This window comes from Lepus europaeus, chromosome 18 (genome assembly GCF_033115175.1).
Source record: "Lepus europaeus isolate LE1 chromosome 18, mLepTim1.pri, whole genome shotgun sequence".
Lineage (NCBI taxonomy): Eukaryota > Metazoa > Chordata > Mammalia > Lagomorpha > Leporidae > Lepus > Lepus europaeus.
This window is the reverse complement of record NC_084844.1, coordinates 41,895,511-41,918,210: the sequence shown is the minus strand read 5'-3', so window position 1 is coordinate 41,918,210 and position 22,700 is coordinate 41,895,511. Positions and strand designations below refer to the sequence as shown.

General features: G+C 50.5%; 2 protein-coding genes across 3 annotated transcripts in view; both read right to left on the bottom strand.

Annotated features, from left to right (window-relative positions):
• Positions 1-1,463: 1,463 nt before the first annotated feature.
• On the bottom strand, positions 1,464-10,543 carry COPRS (coordinator of PRMT5 and differentiation stimulator). 2 transcript variants are annotated; one of them, XM_062216851.1, is made up of 4 exons: positions 10,439-10,543; positions 8,503-8,575; positions 5,162-5,380; positions 1,464-4,512 (listed from the first exon to the last, which is right to left on the bottom strand). In XM_062216851.1, exons 1-4 carry the CDS (start codon positions 10,541-10,543, stop codon positions 4,343-4,345), a joined length of 567 nt encoding a protein of 188 aa, XP_062072835.1. In that variant the 3' UTR covers positions 1,464-4,342. The 2 variants fall into 2 exon arrangements, with proteins under 2 accessions (XP_062072835.1, XP_062072834.1); XM_062216850.1 differs by lacking the exons at positions 8,503-8,575; positions 10,439-10,543 and adding an exon at positions 5,668-6,289.
• A 3,331-nt stretch (positions 10,544-13,874) lies between these two features.
• The window catches only part of UTP6 (UTP6 small subunit processome component), a 41,727-nt gene continuing 32,901 nt past the window's right edge, over positions 13,875-22,700 (bottom strand). The window contains exons 15-19 of the mRNA XM_062216025.1: positions 21,732-21,812; positions 21,443-21,552; positions 18,796-18,862; positions 17,429-17,501; positions 13,875-15,442 (exon numbers count right to left, since the gene is read on the bottom strand). Coding sequence (XP_062072009.1) covers positions 15,300-15,442; positions 17,429-17,501; positions 18,796-18,862; positions 21,443-21,552; positions 21,732-21,812 — 474 coding nt within the window. The 3' untranslated portion in view covers positions 13,875-15,299. The remainder of the gene's footprint in view (positions 15,443-17,428; positions 17,502-18,795; positions 18,863-21,442; positions 21,553-21,731; positions 21,813-22,700) is intronic.

Here is a 22,700-nt window from a genome sequence, read left to right as displayed (position 1 = left end):
CCCAGGGTGCCGGCGCTGCAGGGGGAGGATTAGCCTAGTGAGCCGCAGTGCCAGCCCCAGCTGCCCTTTTGTCGCAGACGCTCTCATGGGTCTGTGCTTAGCCCTCGCCCCCTCACAGCTGCGCCCAGCAACCTCAACCTCCCTCGATGTTGCAACACCAACCAAAACCCCAAGGATGCCCAGATTTGTACCTGCCCCATGGATTCCAGACACACACAGGCAGCTGCCTATTGACCGGCTAGCCCAGGAAACAAAAGCCCAGGGAGGATGAGATGGCTAATTTCCAGGATCTGAAAGTCTCAGGATCATAAACGGACCAAATAGGTAGATTTCAGCCCAACACAGGGAACTGCGCTAGCTAGCAACAACAGACAGGCCTTCCCATGGCGCCGCCACAAGTCACAAGGATTCCTGCAGGTGGCGCAAAGCCAAGAAAAGCAACATCCACGTTCGTCCCCAACCTGAGACCGAGGCCTCTCTCAGCTCAGCATTTAGAGGTTCGGATAAATTGATCTTTTCTTCAATTTGTCCAGTACCTAAAATTTTAATTCTTCATTATAGGACATCGGTTAGAAGGTGTTACATTTCCTTCCCATCCAGTAACTTGTTAAAATAACCCTGATCGTTTATCAAATGATCTACATTACAAACTCACTTGCCTTGCATTCCGTTGCACCTGTCTACAGAGGACAAAATGGACTAGGTTTGTACTAAAACCGATCGCCACTTCCAGACACCTCTGTCCCATTCCGATACACAGTTGTACAGATCACTCAGCGGATTAAATCCTAATCTGACCAAACACAAATACCTGTTCGAGATCCTTCAAGTATCTCAGTGCTTTTTAACACCAGCCTGGGATGTGTTCAGTCAACACTAAATACAGGCTCCGTTACTGAGGAGAACGGAATCAGGCCAGTATCCACTGAAGGCTTTCCTGGGTGTGAAATGTGGACTGCCCTCAGAAGAGCTCTCGGCCTAGAGAGAGGCAGACTCACCAATCAACAGCAGCAGCGGAGCCCACGAGTGCTGCAGGGCTCGGGAGAAGAGACCTTGACACGACTCTGTTTAGAACCATGTCTTTTAAATATCTCATTGGGGCCCACGTTTAGCTTAGCAGTTAGAACAGTTCTTGGGATCCCTGCATGCCAAAGCAGACTGCGTGGGTGCCAACCCCAGCCCCACTTCTGGTTCCAGCTTCCTGCAAATGTGCACCCTGAGAGGCAGCAGGTGATGGCTCAAGCAGTTGGTTCCCAGCCAACCATGTGGGAGACCCTGAGTTGAGTTTGTGGTTCCTGGCTTCAGCCTGGCCCAACCCCAGCTGTCGCAGGCATTTAGGGAGTAAACCAGTGGACGGGAGAGTTCGCTTTCAAATAAAAAAAATAAACATTTTAAATAATGCCTAATTATAAGACACATTTGCTTTTCTTTTTTTAAGATTTTTTATTAATTTGAAAGTCAGAGTTACACAGAGAAGGAGAGGCAGAGAGAGAGAGGTCTTCCAACCACTGGTTCACTCCCCAATTGGCTGCAACAGCCAGACCTGTGCCAGTCCGAAGCCAGGAGCCAGGAGCTCCTTCTAGGTCTCCCACACAGGTGCAGGGGCCAAAGGACTCGGGCCATCTTCTACTGCTTTCCCAGGCCATAGCAGAGAGCTGGATTGGAAGTGGAGCAGCCGGGACTTGAACCGGCGCCCATATGGGATGCCGGCACTGCAGGCGGCAGCTTTACCCGCTATGCCACAGCGCTGGCCCCACATTTGCTTTTCATCTATCACTCCTATCATAATCTTTCTACGTGTGCAATATGACCCGAGCAGCCTGACAGTCTACATACAGCACCAGCATTTTTTCCATTTCACTACTTACTTGTCTCCACCTCAGCACCAACAGCTTTCGTCCCCGCCATCCTCTACGCCAGAGTCCGTGCCAACTCCAGAGCATTTACGGCGGGGCGACAGCACACCGCCTCCCCTTTCCTTGTTCTCCTGACACGCCCAACTCTCAGCCATAAAAACCACTCTAAATGTCTCCATTTTTCTTTCTAACACTGAGAGAAAAATGCTTTCTCCCTGCGTGCTGCCAGAGACCACATTTCCTTCCTGCCCACTTCGCTGGGAGTAACGAGAAGGAGCCACAGGGAGTAGCTTCCCAAAGGCCAGGGTCCCAGACCCACACCTCTGCATGGATCCCAGCGGCGACTCAGGCACGCCCACTTTTCACAGCACTTTTCTTCTGTCCACCACCCGTGGACTCCCACCACCTCCCATCACGGCTTCAGCCTCCTAAACGACAACTTGCACGTGGGCCAACGCAGCCTCTCAAGGACTTAACCTTGCCATTTCAGCCACTCTGCCATCCTGTATTTCTTAGCTCCATTTTCAAGTTCACCTCGTCCTGCCAGACATGGTCATGCTCTCACCAGCTGTGACCTTGGGGGGAGGAGGAAGGCAGGAAGGGCGTGGGGATGTGGTGTCCAAGTGCCCCTTTAGCAAGGATGGGGAAGGGCCACTCTTTCTACAGCCAAAGCTGCCTTGTTCTCTCCTGAGGCTCTGCCTTGTTCATGTCCCCAGCGCCACCCGTAAATGATAACCTAGGCTCGATTCACTGCCATCAAGTACAGCTGGATTTCAGATCTGAAGCCTTTTCTCGATTCAGCTTGGACAGAAGGGAGGGAGGGAGGTCTGGCAAGGAGGCAAAGGGCCTGACCCTAGATCACAGCCTGCCAAGGCCTGGCCCCAGGCACCGCTATGCTGTCACGCTTGCAAGGCCAACAAGGGAATGGATTACAGGGGCACGTATGCATTTAGGTCTCTGTTCTGCCATGTACTGCGTGATCTTAAACATTCTGAGTCAGGGACTGGCATTGTGGCACAGTGGGTTAAGCTGCCATCTGCCAACTCCAGCTTCTCCTGAGTGCCGGTTCATGACACAGCTGCTCCACTTCCAATCCAGCTCCCTGTTATGTGCCTGGGAAAGCAGCAGCAGATGGCCCAAGTGCTTGAGCTTCTGCCACTCACGTGGGAGACCTGGATGCAATTCCAGGCTCCTGAGTTCAGCCTGGCCCAACCGTGACCATGTTGGTCATTTAGGGAGTGAATCAGCAGATGGAAGACTTCTCTCTCTCCTCTCTGTAACTCTGCCTTTCAAATAAATAAAATACATCTTTAAAAAACACACACACACATACACTGGGAAGTGAAACAGTGGATGGGATATCTTTCTGACTCTCCCTCTGTCTGTAACTCTACCTCTCAAGCAAATAAAATCTTTAAACACATACACATAGATATACATACACACATTTTGAGTCTTGCATGCCTCACCTCCAAAATTTTAGAGGTAAATATGGGAAAGGATTCTATGCAGGGATTAAGACCCCGCTAGCAACTCCCACATCCCACACAGGAGTGCCAGGATTCAAGTTTTGGCTCCACTTCCAATTCTATCTTCCCACTATTGCACACCCAGGGAGGCAGCAGGTGACAGCTCTACTAGTTAGGTCCCTACCACCCACTGTGGGAGACGCGGATGGATTCCAGCTCCTGGCTTCAGGGACCAGACCCAGCTACTGCAGGCCTCTGGGGACTGAACCAGAGGATGGACGACCTTTCTCTGTCTCTCTCTTTTTTTTTTTTTTTTTTTTGCAGACAAATTTTAAAACATAGGATAAATGTAGCAAAGAAATAGGACAAATGTTAACCAAGAAAATAAAATGAAATATATACAAAAATAAAAGTGACTTTGTATCTTAACTCTAAGGATTAGACGGAAAAACAGGGTTACATGTCAACTAAGGTGCCGTAGCCAGTGCCATTTAGTTTCCCATCCTACAGGAAGCCCTTGATCTTGAAGCAAAGGTTTGGTTTTCCCTTCAACAGGCACAGAGACAGCCACAAAGTCACCTGTCTCCTGGAGCCCAACCTTGCATCCACAGTGCCAAAACTGCTTCCTTTTTTTTTCTTTCGGAGCAGTTTTAAGTCTCCTGGTACGTCAACCCTTAAATGCAACTCGTGGGCTTTAGTGAAGCAGCCAGGCCTTGCTCAAAAGCATCTCAGTGAAAAGGGGAAAAAAAAAAACGGAGACGGAGCTATGGACTGTTTTTCCTGCCTTTACTTATAAACACACAAGAGCATGTCTCCTCCTGACGCGGATGTGAGGTCCGCACGTTCCGAGGAGGAGTCCGTTAAAAACAGCAACAGGAGTGAGGAAAGTGGTGGGGCCTTATCTCGCACCAGTCCGTGCACCCCGGACGCAGGGCACTGGCCGAGTCGGCTCAGGCATGGCCTCTCACCTCAGGGACGGCCAAAGAGCCGTCTGCTCCCAGGGCGGGAGGCGCCCTGTCAGTCTTCAGCATCGTCAAACTGTCCTGTTTCGAAGACCATCTTGGAATAATGGGGGATGAGTGGCGGCGGGTGGTGCCAGCTGGGGTCGTAGATCATGTCTCCCCGCGCGGCGCAGCACGCCCAGGGCTTCACCTCTTGACAAATGCTCCCCTGGATGTCGTCGGCATCTGCAGCGGACCACAGGGAAAGATGAGTGGGTCTGGGGACAGACACCTGCACTTACTTTGTTTAAAACCGCATGGGGGCAGGCACTCAGCCTGTGTCTCACATCAGAGGCACTGGGTTCAATACCCAGCTCTGACAGCAGTGATAGCTCAAGTAAATGCGTTCCTGCCACCCATGTGGGAGACCTGGATTGAGCTCCCAGGATCCTGGCTTCAGCTCCGACCAAGGGGACCAATGGATCCAATGGATGGGAGCTCACTCTCTATCTCAAATAAAGACACACACACACACACACGACCCTCCTTTGCCCAGGAACTGGGAACATGTTCCTCCCGAACTTCCCAGACAGGGTTTCCCAGCAGTGGAGGGGATGCAAGTGGACCCCAGGGCACTTCTGTCCACATCAGCTCACACCGGGCAACGATTTCTGGAAAAAGCTACAACTGTTCAAAGTGATGCTTCCTGGGTTCAATCCCACACTCCAAGATCAAGGAGATGCGCACACAGGAACTTCACCACTGAGAGGGGTATCAGGCAGGGCTCGTAGCAGCTGACTCTACCTGCACACTGTCTGCCTCCATGGGTAGTCTGGTGGGAGGGCCCTGCCCCTGCCCCCCTCCCAAGCTGTCCCTGGGGACCCCGGAAACCCACCGTAGGGATTCCCTTGCTCCGCCTGCAACTCCAGGTCCCAGTCCTCGCTACAAAGCTCGGCGCTGTGCTCTGTGGGCCAGCAGCGCCTGCCCTCCGGCACCTCCCAGGCAGTCGGCTCCCCGTCGGACTCCTCCTCGTCCCCAGCAAGGCCTTCCTCCTCAGAATGGCTGCCTTCACCCTGGGCGGGAACCTCAGGAGCGACACTCTGGGCTCCACTGGCTAAGAAAGCGACAGAAGGCAGAAGAAGGTCGTGAAAGAACTAAAGAACTCCACGAGCAGACAGGGCGGCTCAGAAGCTCCCAGCGGCAGCCGCACTGAGCCAGCAGGAACCAAAGACGCACAGCTCTCTCAACGCGTGGCCAGCTCCAGAAGGGCTGGCCGCTTCCGCCGTGAGACGTGGGGCCCGTCATTTATTTTCCATGCTTTGTCTTAAACAAGGCCACTGACGTCAGGCCTTGTGATGCACAAGGGAAGCCGGGCACGGAACACACTGTCAGGTAACTTACACGCCAAGTGGGCCCCTGCATCCGGGGCAGACCTGGAAGAAGCTCCTGGCTCCTGGCTCCAACCTGGCCCGGCCCCAGCCATTGTGGCCATTTGGGGAGTGAACCAGCGGATGGATGATCTCTGTGTGTCTCCCCTCCTTCTTGTACCTCTGCCTTTCAAATAAATAAATCTTAAAAAAAAAAAAAAAAAAAAAAAGACCACAGTTCTACCAATTACTAAGTGTGTAAACCAAAGCCAAATATACTTACCTTGTTCCTAGATAACATACACACATAATAACCATATAACTCAGCAACTCCACTCCACAAGTACTGAAAACAGGGGTTCACACCAAAACATGGAAGCTGCCAGCAACACTATTTGCACAGCCTCCAAAATGTGGAAATGACACAAATGGCCATGGGAAGACGAACTCCATGTGATGGAGAGCCTCAGCTGTACAAAGCAAGACGGTGCTGATGCACGATGCACACTGCAACAGGACGGACAGAGAAAACCCCCTGCTGAATGAAAGAAGCCAGACACAAAAGACACATACTGTTTGATTCCATGTATGGGCAGCTCACATTTGCCCCTCCAGAACAGCAAAGCCACAGGGACAGAAAGCAGATTCGTGGTCTGCAGGGGCCGGAGCTGGGGGGGGGAGGGGGGGACTACTTCAGGGTATAGGGTTTCCTTCTGGAATGAGGAAAATGTTCTGGAACAAACTACATAGTGCTGACAGTTGGCCAACACTGTCAGTGTGCTAAATGCTACTGAGCTGTATGCTTTAAAATGGCTAGGGGCGGCATTTGGCACAATAGTTAAGATGCCACCAGGGATGCCTACAACCCATATTTAAGTGGCCTGGGTTCAAGTCCTGGCTCCACTTCTCATTCCAGCACCCAGGGAGGCGGCAGGTGATAGTTCAAGTACTTGGGATCTCACGTGAGAGACCCAGAGTGAGTTCTGGGTTCCTGACTTCAGCCAGGCCCAGCCCTGACTGTGGCAAATATTTGAGGAGTAAACTAGCAGATGGACGATCTCCCTTTGTCTCTCACTCTCTCTGCCTTTAAAATAAATTAAGTTTCCTAAAACTAATGGTTAAAAGGTAAATTTATGATATACATCTTTCACAGTTTTTAAAGGTTTGTTTGTTTATTTATTTATTTATTTGAAGGTCAGAGTTAGAGAGAGAGAGAACTTCCATCTGCTGGTTCACTTCCCAGATGGCTGCAATGGCCAGAGCTGAGCTGATCCGAAGCCAGGAGCTTCTTCCGCATCTCCTACAGTAGTGCAGGGGCCCAAGCACTTAGGCCATCTTCCACTGCTTTTCCAGGCCATTAGCAGGGAGCTGGATCAGAAGTGGAGCAGCTGGGACTCGAAATGACGCCCATATGTGATGCTGGCACTGCAGTCGGCAGCTTTACCCGCTCTGCCATGGCACCAGCCCTCCTAATCTTTTTTTTTTAATTCGGGGAAGGGACAGGCATTTGGCACAGCACTTAAGATGCAGCTGAGATGTCCACATCCCACATAGCAGTGCCAGGTCTGAGTCTCGCTTCCTCTACTTCTAACCCAGCTTCCTGCAAATATGCTCCCTGGGAAGTGTACCTGGGTGAAGTACTTGAGTCCCTGCCACCCACAAGATCCCCAAACTGAGTTTTCAGCTGCTGGCTTTGGCCTGGCTCAGCCCTGGGAGGCATTTCAAGTGAATTAGAACATGAAAGCTCTCTTTCTGCCCTGCTCCTCTGTCTCCCCACTGCTTTCAAATCAACAGAAAAAAAATTTTAAAAACTTTTTGTATGGGGGCCAGCCCTGTGGCACAGGTTAAGCTGCCACCTGCAATGCCAGCATCCCATATGGGTGCTGTTTCAAGTCCCTGCTGCTCCACATCTTATCCATCTCCCTGCTGATGTCCCTGGGAAGACAGAGGAAGATGACCCTAGTGCTTGAGCCCCTGCCACCTTTGGGGGAGACCCCAATGGAATTACAGGCTCCTGTCTTCAGCCTGGGCCAGCCCCAGGCAATGAGGCCATTTGGGGAGTAAACCAGAGGAAGATATCTCCCTCTTTCCCCACCCCCTCATTCTGCTTTTCAAGTAAATAAAATTTTTTAAAAACTTTTTTTTTTTTTGTATTAACTACGCTGTATCTGTTTCCTCATTTGTAAAATGGAGACAGGTTTGTTGTGAGATGTGGGGGGGGGGGGAAGGAAGCAATAGAAACAGACTACACCTGGCACACAGGAGCACTCAAAGGTTTCCATCAGTGGGACTGTTACACCTGCGACTGCGTGATCTAAACCAACACTTCCCATTCGAACTTCCTGCCGTGACGGAAATGTTCTAGCGTCACTGCTGTCCAACAAGGCAGTGCTACCCTCACGTGGCTACTGAGCATGTGGAATGTGGCCTGAGAAGCTGAGTTTCCTGTGGTATTGCCTTAGAACTAGCTTCAACTGTACCTGTGGCTAGCGGCTGCTGTAACGGACCCACACGGTTCCACGCCCTCTCCCCCAATCCTGAGAACAACCCTAGGGAGTAGGTCTTACTCGTCTCACTTTCAAGTCCATGATACTCCATTCCAGGGCTCTCAGACTCAGAGTTGAAAATACAATTCTGCCTGCCTCCCAAGCCCCCACGTGTCACGGTTGCAAGCTGGCTCTCAGTTGAAGAGATGAGTTGGGATGTAAGCCAAGTCCAGGATTTCCCTTAAGGTGGCCTGGGCAGGGCTTTCAACGGAAAGCATTGCTGAAACGCGACAGGGGAGGCACCTCGGCAGCAGAGGGCTGGTTAGAAGGAACAGGCAAACAAGACATGGAGACCATCATGGGCCGCTCCGACATCTACTTGCCTAGTCGATCCGTGGCCGTGGCCGTCTCAGCCTCTGTCTCTGGACCACTGGGGTGCGCTGTGGCGAAGGCAGCCTGCAAGAAGAACAAAAGATTACCAGGAACTCGGGTGCCCCGGATCCTGGTACTAAGCCATCGCCTCTCAGGTCGAGTCCCACTCCCACACTCCTGGTGAGGATCCACATTTCTGCCTCCCCCTGTTAGATCCAGCTGGCCTTCCTAATTCTCCAGGCACCATCCCAACAACACGGCTGCACCCCTGGCTACAGCTGTGTGGACACCTGAGGTGGCCGTGTCATCACTGGGCCCTCTTGTCAGAGGTCTGGAGCCCAGGGTCCCTTCTCTCCCAACTCAGAGACCTCAGCACCAGCTGCAGCAGGTTGGATTTCAGCTCTGCAGAGCTGTCCTGGCTGTTTCCTGCCCACTGCTTCCTCCAGACATCTTTTTGACCTTTCTGGTTACTTAGTATCTAGTTCACAACTCTTTGCCTCTTCTCACTGACACACGCTGGGAGTGGAACTCTCTGCCCTGAGTGGTGCTGGCTGAAAGGAACAGTTCTAAACGAGCTGGAAATCACCCTCCCCTGCAGCCAGCCAGAAGTTTCTCTGCCTCCAGCACCCACAAGTCTCCCAAGCGCTCTAATTGCCCCAGAAGCGCTCACAGCACCCGCAGGAAGCCCCACCTTCAGCCCCAGCTCTGCCACTCAGGGTACTGCCTGGGCCACCTGGCTTCAGCCCCTGGGCTTTCTTCCCTGGAAACTGGGAAGAATGGTTCCTACCACCTAACGTCTAAGAGCTCCCCCAGCGCACGGGCAGGAATGCGAGGCGTCTAGAATTTAGACTCACCTCCTCTGATCCTACATCTCAACTGCACCTGTTCCAATCCAATCATCACTCCTTGCCTAGCCATGCCTCCCTTAAGTGATCTGATTCCACTTCCAGTGGTCAGCAGCAATTGCTCAGGGCTGCCCACCAGCGAGATGAGGCTAAGCTAAGGAGGCCTTGACCTCCGAATTCCCCCACCCACAGCTCAGCAGCTTCAACAGCCCTCCACCAGCAAACACAAAGGCACCCGCCCCCCGCGACCTGTTCAGCATACTTCTCGGCGCCGCGGCCCCAGCTCCGAGCCACTTGCCCTGCGCTTCTTCCTGGCTAGCCTCCGCAGGCACCACCGGACTCCCACCTGCGAGAGCCAGCGCGCAGCCCTCCCTGCTCTCCCCGACTACAAGCGTTGCCGCCGCGTGCACGTCTCTGGTTAAGGCCCATCTCTGATGTGTCCACCCAATTACTACGCCTGTCCCGCGTGCTAGGCGCTGGGCTCCCAGCCCTAAACGGAGGAGCTGTCGTCTAGGCAGACAGTGTAGACAAGGAGAGGCGAGAATGCGACAGCGGTCTCCGAAACACGGGGGCTGCCTGGAGCGCACCTGAAACCAAGTTTCTGCAAACCCTGCGTCAAACCTGGCCTTCGGGTCTCCGTAAACGGAGAGTGCAGGGGACACCCACCCACCCACCCCTCAGCGCTCGGGGGTAGTGAGCTCCCCCCCCCCCGCCCCGTCAGTGAACAGAGCTCCTCCAGGCGAAGCCCTCCCCTTGCAGCCCTCACCTGGCCGGGGCCCAGGCCCCAAGTAGCGGGCCCCAGCTCACCGTCCCCAGCATCACCTCCCATTTAGTAAGTACGCAGAGGCGCCCTGTGGGCCAACAGCCTCAGTGGGACCGGCGCGCCCACCCACGCCCCTCGGAGCTCCCCGCCCGGCAGCCTCGAAGCCCTGCTGCCCCTCGGCCAGCCGTTTCCAGCTCCAGCGCGAGCCCAAACGGCACTCAGGGCTCGAGGAGAACCGTGGCGCTGTCCGCGCCCCGCGCCGGGCACCGCCCCGCGAGCCCCCAACTTCCCGCACTGGCTGCAGGTGGTGGTGGCGCCCGGCCCGCGCGCGGCGCTCACCTCCAGGCTGCGGGGCGCCTCCCGCGTGCTCGGTAGCGGCGGGCCCCGAGGCGGCTCCGCGGCGCCCCGGGCCCGGGCCCGGGCCCCGGCGGCCTGCGGGTCCATGCCGAGCTGCCCACGGCTCGGCGCCCTGGACGCGGCTCGGCCACGTGATGCGCCAGCCTGGCTGCCAGCCTGAGGATACGCCGCGCAGGGGCCAATCAGCCGGGGTGCGCCCGGCCGCGGGGGCGGGACACCGGGTCACGAGGACGCCGGGGGCGGGGCGCGCCGCCACCGCAGAGCCCCCTGCCTACCCGGTGCGAAACGGAGCCAGTCTGGAGTACTGGTTCTGGTGGCTCCCACGCGCAGACGCCGGGCCTGGACCGCGGGCTGGGCCTGCAGGGCCGAGTCCCAGCTCCACTCTGCCACACCCGATGTGTTCAGCTGCAAAACCTCCGTTCCCCGTTAGAACACGAGGACCCGAGCAGCCCTGACACCATCTGAAGCCGAGCTGTCAAAACTCTGAATGCAATTGAGGCTCCAGCCATGTTTCACCCTCTTTCTGGGTCCTCTGGAATTAGACCCTAACAACCTCAACGGACGAGACAACCTAGCAGCCAGCGACGCCCCACCTCGAGTTACAACAGTCTATTGGGAACCAGGGTAGCTGTTCAAACATCTGCAATGCGTGGACACGGTTAAATATTCTGCACTAGTGGTGGAATCCGACCAGGGCTCCGATCTTCCCACGCTGAGATTTGGGTTTGCCACCAGTTATTCCCCATTTTGCCTCTAAGGACTAAGAGGGGTGCCTCCCGCGCAGCAGGGCCTTCATTGCCTTCCCTGCCGGCCACCAGTCGACCACGCGTGAAAACCATGTTTTTGTTTTGTTTTGTTTTTTGACAGTGAGAGAGACATAAAGGTCTTCCTTCCGTTGGTTCACCCCGTAATGGCCGCCACGGCCGGCGTGCTGCACCTATCTGAAGCCAGTAGCCAGGTGCTTCCTCCTGGTCTCCCATGTGGGTGCAGGGCCCAAGGACTTGGGCCATCCTCCCCTGCACTCCCGGGCCACAGCAGAGAGCTGAACTGGAAGAGGGGCAACTGAGACTGGAATACGGCGCCCATATGGGATGCTGGCGCCCCAGTCCGAAGATTAACAGAGGGAGCCACCGCGCCGGCACCTCACATGTTAACCTTTAAGGAGCAAAAAGCCAGAAGCTGGGACTGCTTGCTCACCAGGAAACCTTATGAACTCTTGGGACATTAGAGCATCTCCCTCGAGGAACTTTATTGTCTGTAAACCACTTTGCGGGGACCAGCGCTCTGGCACAGTGGGTTAACGCCCTGGCCTGAAGCGCCAGCATCCCAGCTGGACACCGGTTCAAGACACAGCTGCTCCACTTCTTGTCCAGCTCTCTGCTATGGCCTGGGAAAGCAGTAGAAGATGGCTCAAGTCCTTGGGCCCCTGCACCCACGTGGGAGACCTGGAAGAAGCTCCTGGCTCCTGGCTTCCAATCAGCACAGCTCCAGCCATTGCGGGTATTTGGGGGGTGAATCATCAGATGGAAGACCACTCTCTCTCTCTAATAAATAAGTAAATCTTAAAACACACACACACACACACACACACTTTGCGGCATTTGGGGGAAGAAAACCCAACAGTGACATAATATTCAACTCTTGGGTGTCTCCCTTCCTCCCAACCCCACACAGGGAAGGGAATGTGACTCATCTTTTTGATTTTTTTTTTTTTTTTTTTGAAAGTCCGAGTCACCGAGAGGGAGGCAGAGAGAGATCTTCCATGCGCTGGTTCACTTCCCAGAAGGCCGTAACCACAGGAGCTGGAAAGATCTGATGCCAGGAGCTTCTTCTGGGTCTCCCATGTGGGTACAGGGGCCCAAGTATTTGGACCATCCTTGGCTGCTTTCCCAAGCGCATTAGCAGGACGCTGGATCAGAAATGGAGTAGCTGGGACTCTAACAGGCAGGCAGTAGCTTTATCCCCTATGCCACAGCATTGGCCCGATTAATCTTTTTAGATTTATTTCTTTGAAAGACAGTGATAAAGGCCAGCACTGTGGCTAGCAGGTAAAGCTGCCACCTGCAGTGCCAGCATCCCATATGGGTGCCGGTTCAGGTCCTAGTTGCTTCACTTTGATCCAGCTCTCCACTGTGGCCTGGGAAAGCAGATGGCCCAAGTCTTTGGGTCCTTACACATGTGTGGAAGACCCAGAAGAAGCTCTTGGCTCCTGGCTTCAGTCTAGTCCAGCTGCAGTCACCATGGCCATTTGGGGAGTGAACCAGTGGATGGAAGACCTCTCTTTCTCTCTCTCTCTACCTCTACTTCTCTGTAACTCTGCCTTTCAAATAAATAATAAATCTTTAGAAAGAAAGTGATGGGAAAAGAAAGGGGAAAGATAGGGGTAGGGAGAAAAGGAGAGGGAGAGAGAATCTTCCAGCTGCTGGTTCACTCCTCAGATGTCAACAGCAGCCTAGGTGGGAAACTGGAACTCCATCCAGGTCTCCCACTTGAATGGCAGGGACTCAAGTACTGGAGCCATCTGCTGCTGCTTCCCAGGCATAGTCAGGACTCAAACTAGCATTCCAATATGGGATGTGGGTGTCCCAGTGGGCAGTTTAACCCACTGGGCCATAGAGTTGGCCCCAGAAATGTGACTAATTGACGTGTGCTCTGTTCTGCTGACCCAAGAGTCAATTTCCCCAAATCTGACTGGCTCCAGGTCAGCATTGCCCCAGAGAGTCTTCTGCTACAGTGGAGAAGTTTTATAATCTGTGCTGTCTAGTATGGTAACCATGTGGCTCTTAAGCCACATGAAGTGGAGCCAGTTTAAGTTGTCACAGGACTACCATGTCTCATAGTACAACTATAAATGTGTTTCTATAACCTGTGGCAGTGAAAACCACATACAGGGATGTGATAACACCAGGGTGACCCAGGGACACAGCCTTCCTGGAAGAAACCTACCACCATTCTCTTCACTCACACAAATAAGAATGTCACATAGGATTTGCAATGTTAAACTTCCCAGGACTTAAAAGGAAAATAAGTATTTCTTATTTTAAAACAAGTGACAGGGCTGGCACTGTGGCATAGTGGGTAAAGCCACCACCTATAGTGCCAGTATCCCATATGGACACCGGTTCAAGACTCAGCTGCTCCACTTCCAATCCAGCTCTCTGTTATGGCCTGGGAAAGCAGCAGAAGATGGCCCAAGTCCTTGGCTCCTGGCTCCTGGCTTCGGATTGGCACAGCTCCGGTCATTGTGGCCAATTGGGGAGTGAACCAGTAGATGGAAGACCTCTCTCTGTGTCTCTCTCTGTAATTCTTTCAAACAAACAAATTTTTTAAACGACATGCAAATAATACTTAGAATGCAGAAGTTAAAAATGTCCTTATACCTCTGGGCATCAAGAAACACCACACACACACATAAAACTAGAAGTAAAAATTATTTACAACAAATGAGATACAAAAGATTAACATTTTAATATATAAAAAATCTCATAAATTAGCAAGAAAAAGTTTTTAAAAATCTAAGAATGTGTAAAGGTAAGACACAAAAAAACACTAATATCAAAGAATTGCATGTTAAATCAATGACATATCACTTTTCACCTATTAAAATGGGAAAAAGACAAAATGTTTTTTTAATATCCAATAGATGCCAGAATGTTGCCACTTTATTCATACGCTGCTTGAAAGAAGGAGCAAAGCGGCAATTCTTAACAATAGGCTCTAAAAGTTACATCCTCCAATCCAGTACTCCACTGGCAGCTGTCACTCCTAAGGAAATAACCAGGCATACAAACAAAGACTGACAAAAATCGTCATCAAAAATGACAAGGGAATCAGCAAAGTTCAGTCCTGGCTCATTTTTCCAACACAGTGTTAGGAACACATTGAATGTATTTAAAGCTATTTAATGACCTGGGGATATAACATAGTATTAAGTGAAACAGAGAATGAGGTAAAACCTCACTGAATGCTTCTCTCGGTGATGTAAGATGTTAAGTTAAGGGCAGTGCCTCAAACAATCCCCTTCACCAAGCCATCCTCCCATGCCTCCCTGCAGAGGCACTTCTGGCCCTCTGCCCCTACTCTCCGCCCTTGCCCTGGTTTTGTTGCTGTGCCTCCTCTGCTCCTCAGTTCAGGGAGACTTTAAACACTGTCTGTCTCAACCTTCTCCATCAGCCACTTTCCCCAGTACCCAGCACCTCCTTCTCCGCTGCTTCACCTGGCTCGTAAGCAGTCCTTTCCCAACCCCACCTTCCATCCCCCAAACCCTCCCTTTCTTTACTGCACATGACGGGCATGCGAGTATTTCTTGAACGAATGAATGAGTAAATGATGTGATTCTATATATCCGATTCTGATCAAATTACTGAGTAATCTCTAGATGGGTTACAGGATGCTTTCACTGTCTTCTCCACACTGTCCTTTTCCCTCCATATTTTCTAGAACAAACTCAAATCATGTATACTTTTAAAGTAAGATAAGAGTAAACAATAAACTAGCAAAACTGTACTTTCTCCTCCACTTTAACGGACTCCAAGATCTGAATTAGAGATATGTATGCTGGACCTGAGATAATAAATTAAACTCAGCTGTAGGATTTCCATAAGGCAGAGAGAACATTGAGGACCCATGGGCTCAACAAGTAGATACGAAATCAGTAGTTCTTTTTTCTGGACTTAAACATTAACAAATTAATAAAAAATTAAAGTATGTCTCAAGATCAGGCAGACATCCCTTCTGCCATTCTGAACAAGTCACGGATTGACTCATAATACAGTCTGCCCATTGAGCCTGCAATGCAACATCACACCATTGGCTGTGTCCTTCCTTGTCACTGATGGCCAGCCTAGTGCATGGCGTGCTTAGCCACAAACAATTCTGCTGACTCTCCCTGCAGCATTTTCATCGCTCGCCAATAGATCTGTCCACAGTTCTCAGGTCTGCCAAGTGGGTGGCTCAGCTCCTCTTTGATGTAATCCATCCAAAGATCTTCAAAGAAACGAACAAAAAGACAATGACTATAAATATACAGTCAGACAACTGAAAAGGCTTCCTTAACAAATATTGCCTTAAGTATATCAATACAAGATTTCTAACGTTACCTTCTTGCCATTACTCCCTTTGAATCATGTGAAACAATACCCCTTCTGAAGCATCCCAACACTAAGGGCCAGCAATGAAAGGTTTGCCTCTTATTTTTTTTTAGGAAGAAAATCCCTTCATAGTAACCATAATATCCTACGTTACTTAATGAACTCAAATATCCTAAATTTTTGGAGGGAGGGTTTTGCTGAGTTTCTTTCAAGCTGAAATCAACCCTCAAAGAGTTCACTGTAACCTTGTCACTATGCTTATTAAAATTTGCTAAGGTTAGCAAAAATGACACTTTTTAAAATTTATTTCACCAGGAAAGGTCAGCTGAAAACTGGTAGGAGCTAATGTATCATTCAACGTGAATTTTTTTCTTTTCTTTTTTTTTTTTTTTGACAGGCAGAGTGGACAGTGAGAGAGAGACAGAGAGAAAGGTCTTCCTTTTGCCATTGGTTCACCTTCCAATGGCCGCCGCGGTAGGCGCACTGCGGCCGGCGCACCGCGCTGATCCGATGGCAGGAGCCAGGTGCTTCTCCTGGTCTCCCATGGGGTGCAGGGCCCAAGGACTTGGGCCATCCTCCACTGCACTCCCTGGCCACAGCAGAGAGCTGGCCTGGAAGAGGGGCAACCGGGACAGAATCAGGTGCCCCGACCGGGACTAGAACCCAGTGTGCCGGCACCGCAAGGCGGAGGATTAGCCTAGTGAGCCGCGGCGCCGGCCTCAACATGAATTTAATTAACTATTCACGCCAGTGCTTAGTAGTTCATACATAAAGTCTCAGGAAGTACACAACACACACAGCCCCAGAAGTACATTGTACAAATCCTACAAATGAGGGCAATCTGGTGACAACCAATGAAAATAAATTGCCAGTTAGCATCCCACATTAACCTGGGGCTGTAACGCCTGCTCCTCTTTGTTCTGACCTACATTAACTCTTTCCTTACAAATACAGTTTAAGAGAACCAGACCAAGCAAATCTTTCTCTAATCCAGAGTTCTTTTTTTTTTGACAGGCAGAGTTAGAGAGAGAGAGAGAGAGAGAAAGAAAGAAAGGTCTTCCTGGCCGGCGCCGTGGCTCAACAGGCTAATCCTCCGCCTTGCGGCGCCGGCACACCGGGTTCTAGTCCCGGTCGGGGCACCGATCCTGTCCCGGTTGCCCCTCTTCCAGGCCAGCTCTCTGCTGTGGCTAGGGAGTGCAGTGGAGGATGGCCCAAGTGTTTGGGCTCTGCACCCCATGGGAGACCAGGAGAAGCACCTGGCTCCTGCCATCGGAACAGCGCGGTGCGCCGGCCGCAGCGCGCTACCGCGGCGGCCATTGGAGGGTGAACCAACGGCAAAGGAAGACCTTTCTCTCTGTCTCTCTCTCTCTCACTGTCCACTCTGCCTGTCAAAAATAAAATAAAAATAAATAAAAAAAAAAAAAAAGAAAAAAAAGAAAGGTCTTCCTTTTCCGTTGGTTCACCCTCCAATGGCCGCTGTGGCCGGCATGCTGTGGCCAGTGCACCATGCTGATCCGAAGGCAGGAGCCAGGTGCTTATCCTAGTCTCCCATGCGGGTGCAGGGCCAAAGCACTTGGGCCATCCTCCACTGCACTCCCAGGCCACAGCAGAGAGCTGGACTGGAAAAGGAGCAACCGGGACAGAATCCGGCGCCCCGTCTGGAACTAGAACCTGGTGTGCCGGCACCGCAGGCGGAGGATTAGCCTAGTGAGCTGTGGCGCCGGCCCAGAGTTCTTAATACAAGACCCATGGCTTATGACCTTGAAATTATAAGCCAAACTACGGGTACATGTATTCATGCACAAAGCAAGAGTGGGGGAAGGGGGAAGAAAACAAAACATTGTTCTAACCACCATGCACATGCACTCAAAAGTTTACTTACCAGAATCTGTAGATCCAAACTCTCTCAAAGCCCTTTCATAAAACTCTCTTAAATTTGCCATCTTGCAGGATTCCTAAAACAAAAGCCCAATTTGTAATGTCACAAGTTCATTTCAACCACATTGTTAAGCAGCTACCAAGTTAGGAATTTGACAGGGAAACGGGAAGGGGCTTAAGATGAACACAGCCTGGCTCTATTTACTCAGAATAAAGTCAAACACACCACCCAACAGAGTGATGTAAATGTCAAACATAAAAACACTTTGTTCTGATAACACGGAGAAGTCTCATGAATTTTCAGTGGGAGAACATGAGGGGGAGGTTTCTGAAAGCCTCAAGGGACGAGTTGGGTTTAGATAAAGAAATAAACGAAGAAGGTTCTGCTCCCTACGGTTAAAGATTTCTTCCTTCTGAGTACCCGGGCCTGACATTTACTAGTTTACGTCCACCTTAAAACTTCTTTACGACAAGGCAAAATATAAATAAGTACTAGTTACAGGACCTCTAGCAAGCTTTGTAAACCTCCTGATCTTAAACATTTCTTCATAAGATAAGCTTTTGGATAAGCCCAAAGCGGGCCTGGCGGAGGGCCTGACCAGGAGCTCCACCACTCTTGCCTGAGAGTGTTCCAGCCCTGAGCCACCCTCCCGGAAAACCCCACAGATCCAGTCTCAACTGTCCCAATGGGGCAGGGAGGAAAGTGGCCGCTGGGTTTGTTTGTTTGTTTTCTTTTTTCTTTTTGGTAATAAAAAAATTTCTTGGTTTAGGTGAAATACTCTGTGCAAGTACCAAGGTGGAGCCCTGCCCCTCCACCCCTCCCCTTCCTTTGCCTCCTGTGGGGCAGCGAGGGGAAGGAGGAATTCCTGGGCGGGGGCAAGTGTGGGGGAGGGAGAAGAACCATCTCCCATCTCCCACAAACGTGGAAGAAACAACCCTGAAAACAAGGATAATAATGTCTCTTAGCACAACTGCAAGTGTGCCTGCCTCACGTTTTTTAAAATGACAATTTCTGGTGGTTGTCCCATTCCCAGGTTCTGTTTGAAAACATCAGAAATAGTTAGTGAGTACCTCCTCTCTCCCTCGTACCCACACAAGAGATAACCAGGGGGCTGAAGAGGCAAAGCAACAGCACCACGCCCGGCATGGCAGGCAAGGCTTCCTCTAAAAAGTGGCTTCTGGGTTTTCTATTCTCCAGATACGGACCTTCACCTCTTTGGTTACCACTCCTAAACCAGGTCTATGAAAAGCATTGGAATAAGGGCCCAAAAATATATAGTTTTATGGGAGGCTTTTAAATAACACAACACAGCAGACTAATAACCACTACCCCACTTTCCCAGAAAAGAAATGTTTAGACACAACACTCACTTGCTCCTTTTCAAACTGGATCATTTTCCTGAAAAAATCGACTGAAAATGGACGGCTTTCCTGTAAACTGAAATAGAGAGAGGGAAGGGGCATGTCACTCTCCACGGTGCCAGAAAACACCGACCAGCCGACCAGTGCCTCAACAAATTGTGGTTTAATGAAGACTTGGATGGGACTCTGTGAAAGCACTGGACTGACGGCCAGCCTCTCCCCATGATTCAACCTTAATCTCCACAACATTCAATCTCTGGTGGCTGTCATCACCATTATGGAATAACTCTGTCCTACACGGTTTTCTTCTGTTCTCTGCTTTCTCATTTGGAATCCGTGGGGCGGTGGGGAACCACGGGTAAGATTTCATTATTTTCTTGAAAGGCCGAGAAACAGAGATCTTCCATCTGCTGATTTCACTCCCCAAATGGACTCAATGGCCAGGGCTGAGCCAGGCCAAAACTAGCAGCAGCAGTTTCATCTGGGTCTCCCACATGAGTGCAGGGGTTGTCCAAGTACCTGGGCCATCTGCCACTGCTTTTCAGGCACATTAGAATAGGAAGCTGTATCAGAAGTGGAGCAGGGGCCAGCATTGTGGTGCCAGCGGGTTAAGGCCCCAGCCTGCAGCACCAGCATGCCATATAGGTGCCAGTTCTGGCTGCTCCACTTCCTATCCAGCTCCCTGCTATGCCCTGGGAAAGCTGTAGAAGATAGCCCAAGTCCATGGCCTTGTTGTGGCCATCTGGGTTGTGAACCAGTGGATGGAAGACCTCTCTGCCTCTGCCTCTCTGTAGCTCTGCCTTTCAAATAACTATAAATCTTAAAAAAAAAAAAAAAAAAAGACTATATTCTAAGGAATTAATTTCTAATATGAACATTTCCAATAAAATACATAATTTCCGAGGCCGGTGCTGTGACACAGTGGGTTAACGCCCTGGCCTGAAGCGCCGGCATCCCAGATGGGCGCCGGTTCAAGACCTAGCTGCTCCTCTTCCGATACAGCTCTGCTATGGCCTGGGAAAGCAGTAGAAGATGGCCCAAGTCCCTGGGCCGCTGCGCCCACGTGGGAGACTCCAAGGAAGCTCCTGGCTTTGGATTGGTGCAGCTCCAGCCATTGGGGCCAATTGGGAAGTGAACTATCAGATGGAAGACCTCTCTCTCTCTCTCTCTCTCTCTCTCTGCCTCTCCTCTCTCTGTGTAACTCTGACTTTCCAATAAATAAATAAATCTTTAATATATATGTATATATATATAATTGCCAACAATATCTGTGCAGAAATGTTCACAAAGCCAGAATGACTGTGGCCCAAATAAAGTATGACACATCCACAAGGCAACATATGACACGGCACAGCAGGTGTCTGGCCAGAGGTGAAGACACCAGGTAACATATCCTGTCCCACAGTGCAGTGTGGAGGCTTGCTATCCAGCTCTAGCTCCAGACTTCAGCTTCCCTCTAACAAAGACCCCAGGAGGCAACAGTGATGGTTCAAGTGACAGTTCCTGTCACCCACACCACGCACCTGGATTGAGTTCCTGAGTCGGGTGGGAGCTCACTGCCTGGCGCTCTCTCTCTCCCTCTGCCTATCCATTAAATATAAATTTAAAATACACATGTAATATATATCATTTGGCTGGGTTTTTTTTAAGATTTATTGATTTATTTAAAAGGCAGAGTTACAGAAAGAGAGGGAGAGACTGAGAGAGATCTTTCTTGGGAAGTGACCAAATGAATGGAAGATCTCTCTTTCTAACTCTGCCTTTCAAATAAATAAATAAATCTGTTTAAAAAAGACAGAATTTTTGTTTTAAAGATTTATTTTATTTGAAAGGCAGAGTTGCAGAGAGACAGGGATAGACAGAAAGAGATTCCATCTGTTGGTTCACTACTCCCTAAATATTCACGACAACTGGAGCTGGACCAAACAGAAGCCAGGAGCATCTTCTGGGTTTCCCACGTGGGTGCAGGGGCCCAACCACTTGGGCCATCTTCTGCTGCTTTCCCAGGCACATTAGGCAGGGGCCAGATGGGAAGTAGAGCATGGCTTAACCTGCTATGCCACAGCACTTGCCCAGAAAGTTTGTTTTTTTTTTTTGTTTTTTTTTTTTTTTTGATAGGCAGAGTGGATAGTGAGAGAGAGAGAGAGAAAGGTCTTCCTTTTTGCCGATGGTTCACCCTCCAATGGCCGCTGCGGCCGGCGCATCTCGCTGATCCGAAGCCAGGAGCCAGGTGCTTCTCCTGGTCTCCCATGCGGGTGCAGGGCCATCCTCCACTGCCTTCCCAGGCCATAGCAGAGAGCTGGCCTGGAAGAGGGGCAACTGGGATAGAACCCGGTGTGCTGGCGGCGCAGGCGGAGGATTAGCCTGTTAAGCCACGGTGCTGGCCGCCCAGAAAGTTTTAAAATGATATATTAACACTGTTTTCCTTTTAATAATAAAAGTATAATGAATCATAAGCCCCCCCACACACGCACACACACGATAGATAAAAAAACTGTTGATACTCTTCAAGAAAAGATAAACACATTACTTTTTGAAAACATCTCCTGGATCTGCATTACTTGCTCAGATACTATTTGTGACCCATATAACCTGGGCACGAGGAGCTGAATATGGGGTGGACACACCAGCAACAGCCATGAACACCTGTGATTACCTTTTAAACACAGCTCTGGCCTTTTTGTATCCACCACTTCGATAAGCCCAATCCAGGTACTTGTCCTTCAGAGTTATTGAGTCAGGACCCATGACAGCTAAGACAGCTTTCTACAATTTAAAAGAAAAAAGAGGAAAATTATGGATATTAAGACAAATTACCCCCAGAATCAGCTCAGGCCACTCAACAGGGTTTCAGACCCGCTGATGATATAATCCTAAAGCCAGACAACCAGCAAACCTAGCTACTCAATCCCCATAGCAAAAGACTTGGAATACAAAGCCCAGACCTTAAAGACTGCTTCAGTGTCCTCTTGACTTTTGGCACCTTCACTCCACTCGGCCCAAGATATCCACAATGGCACACAAGCCTGCTCAAAGAAATTTTTTATGTTTAACAAAAAAAAAAAGGTCAACTTAATACTAAACTCTAAACTCTGAAAACCAACCACTCTCAGAAGGCTCCTCTAAAATAATCAATGTGTAAGATACTGATTTGTTCCCAGTCTGTCCACATTGTGACTGGGAATGGCATCCCAGAGCACACACAGCCTCCTAACCAAGTCAGTCACCCACCACAGCACTCTCCTTTCTGCTGGGGAACTCTGCCTGTAATTACCACCGATCAGCTTTTTGTTAATTAAGCAATTAGGAGTCCGTAGCGGCTGTTCTCTTGTGCATGGGGATGCAGCCTGTCGAGTTTCCCCCACCCTGCAATAAACCTTTCCATTACTCCGGTGTTCGGTGTGTTTTGTGGTGACCTTTCAGAATAGACTGGGCTCCCAGTCCTTTACAGAGACGCCCACCTGTCAGGTGTACTGTCTTCATTAAACTGATTATATGTTATCATTGTAATGCAGCAGGTTAAGCCACAGTCTGTGAGGTCAGCATCCCATGTAAGCAACCTTTCCAGATCTGGCTGTTCTACTTCCTGTACAGTTCCCTGTAGATGTGCCTGGGAAGATGGGCTCCTGCCACACAGCTGGGGGACCTGCATGGAGTTCCAGGCTCTAGGTTTTGGCCTGGACTAGCCCTGGCTGTTGCAGACATTTGAGGAGTGAACCTGTGGATCAAAGATTTCCCTCTCTCACTCTGTGTGTTTGTGTCTCTCCTTCTCTCTGTGTAACTCTGCCTTTCAAATAAATACATAAATCTTTAAAACAAAAAGGAGTCCATAGCTAGACAGACCACAGACCAGTCATGTTTCTCTTAAGATCCACAACACAAGAAATAACTAATCTATGCTGAACTATCTATTC

Bases quoted from the DNA above. Each gene is read 5' to 3' on its own strand.
- COPRS (XM_062216851.1), bottom strand. From the start codon at position 10,543: ATGGACCCGCAGGCCGCCGGGGCCCGGGCCCGGGCCCGGGGCGCCGCG. The intron at 8,576-10,438 runs GTGAGCGCCGCG...TTCTTCTTGCAG, and splicing joins AGGCGCCCCGCAGCCTGGAG to GCTGCCTTCGCCACAGCGCA. The intron at 4,513-5,161 runs GTGGGTTTCCGG...GGTCCGCTGCAG, and splicing joins GGAGCAAGGGAATCCCTACG to ATGCCGACGACATCCAGGGG.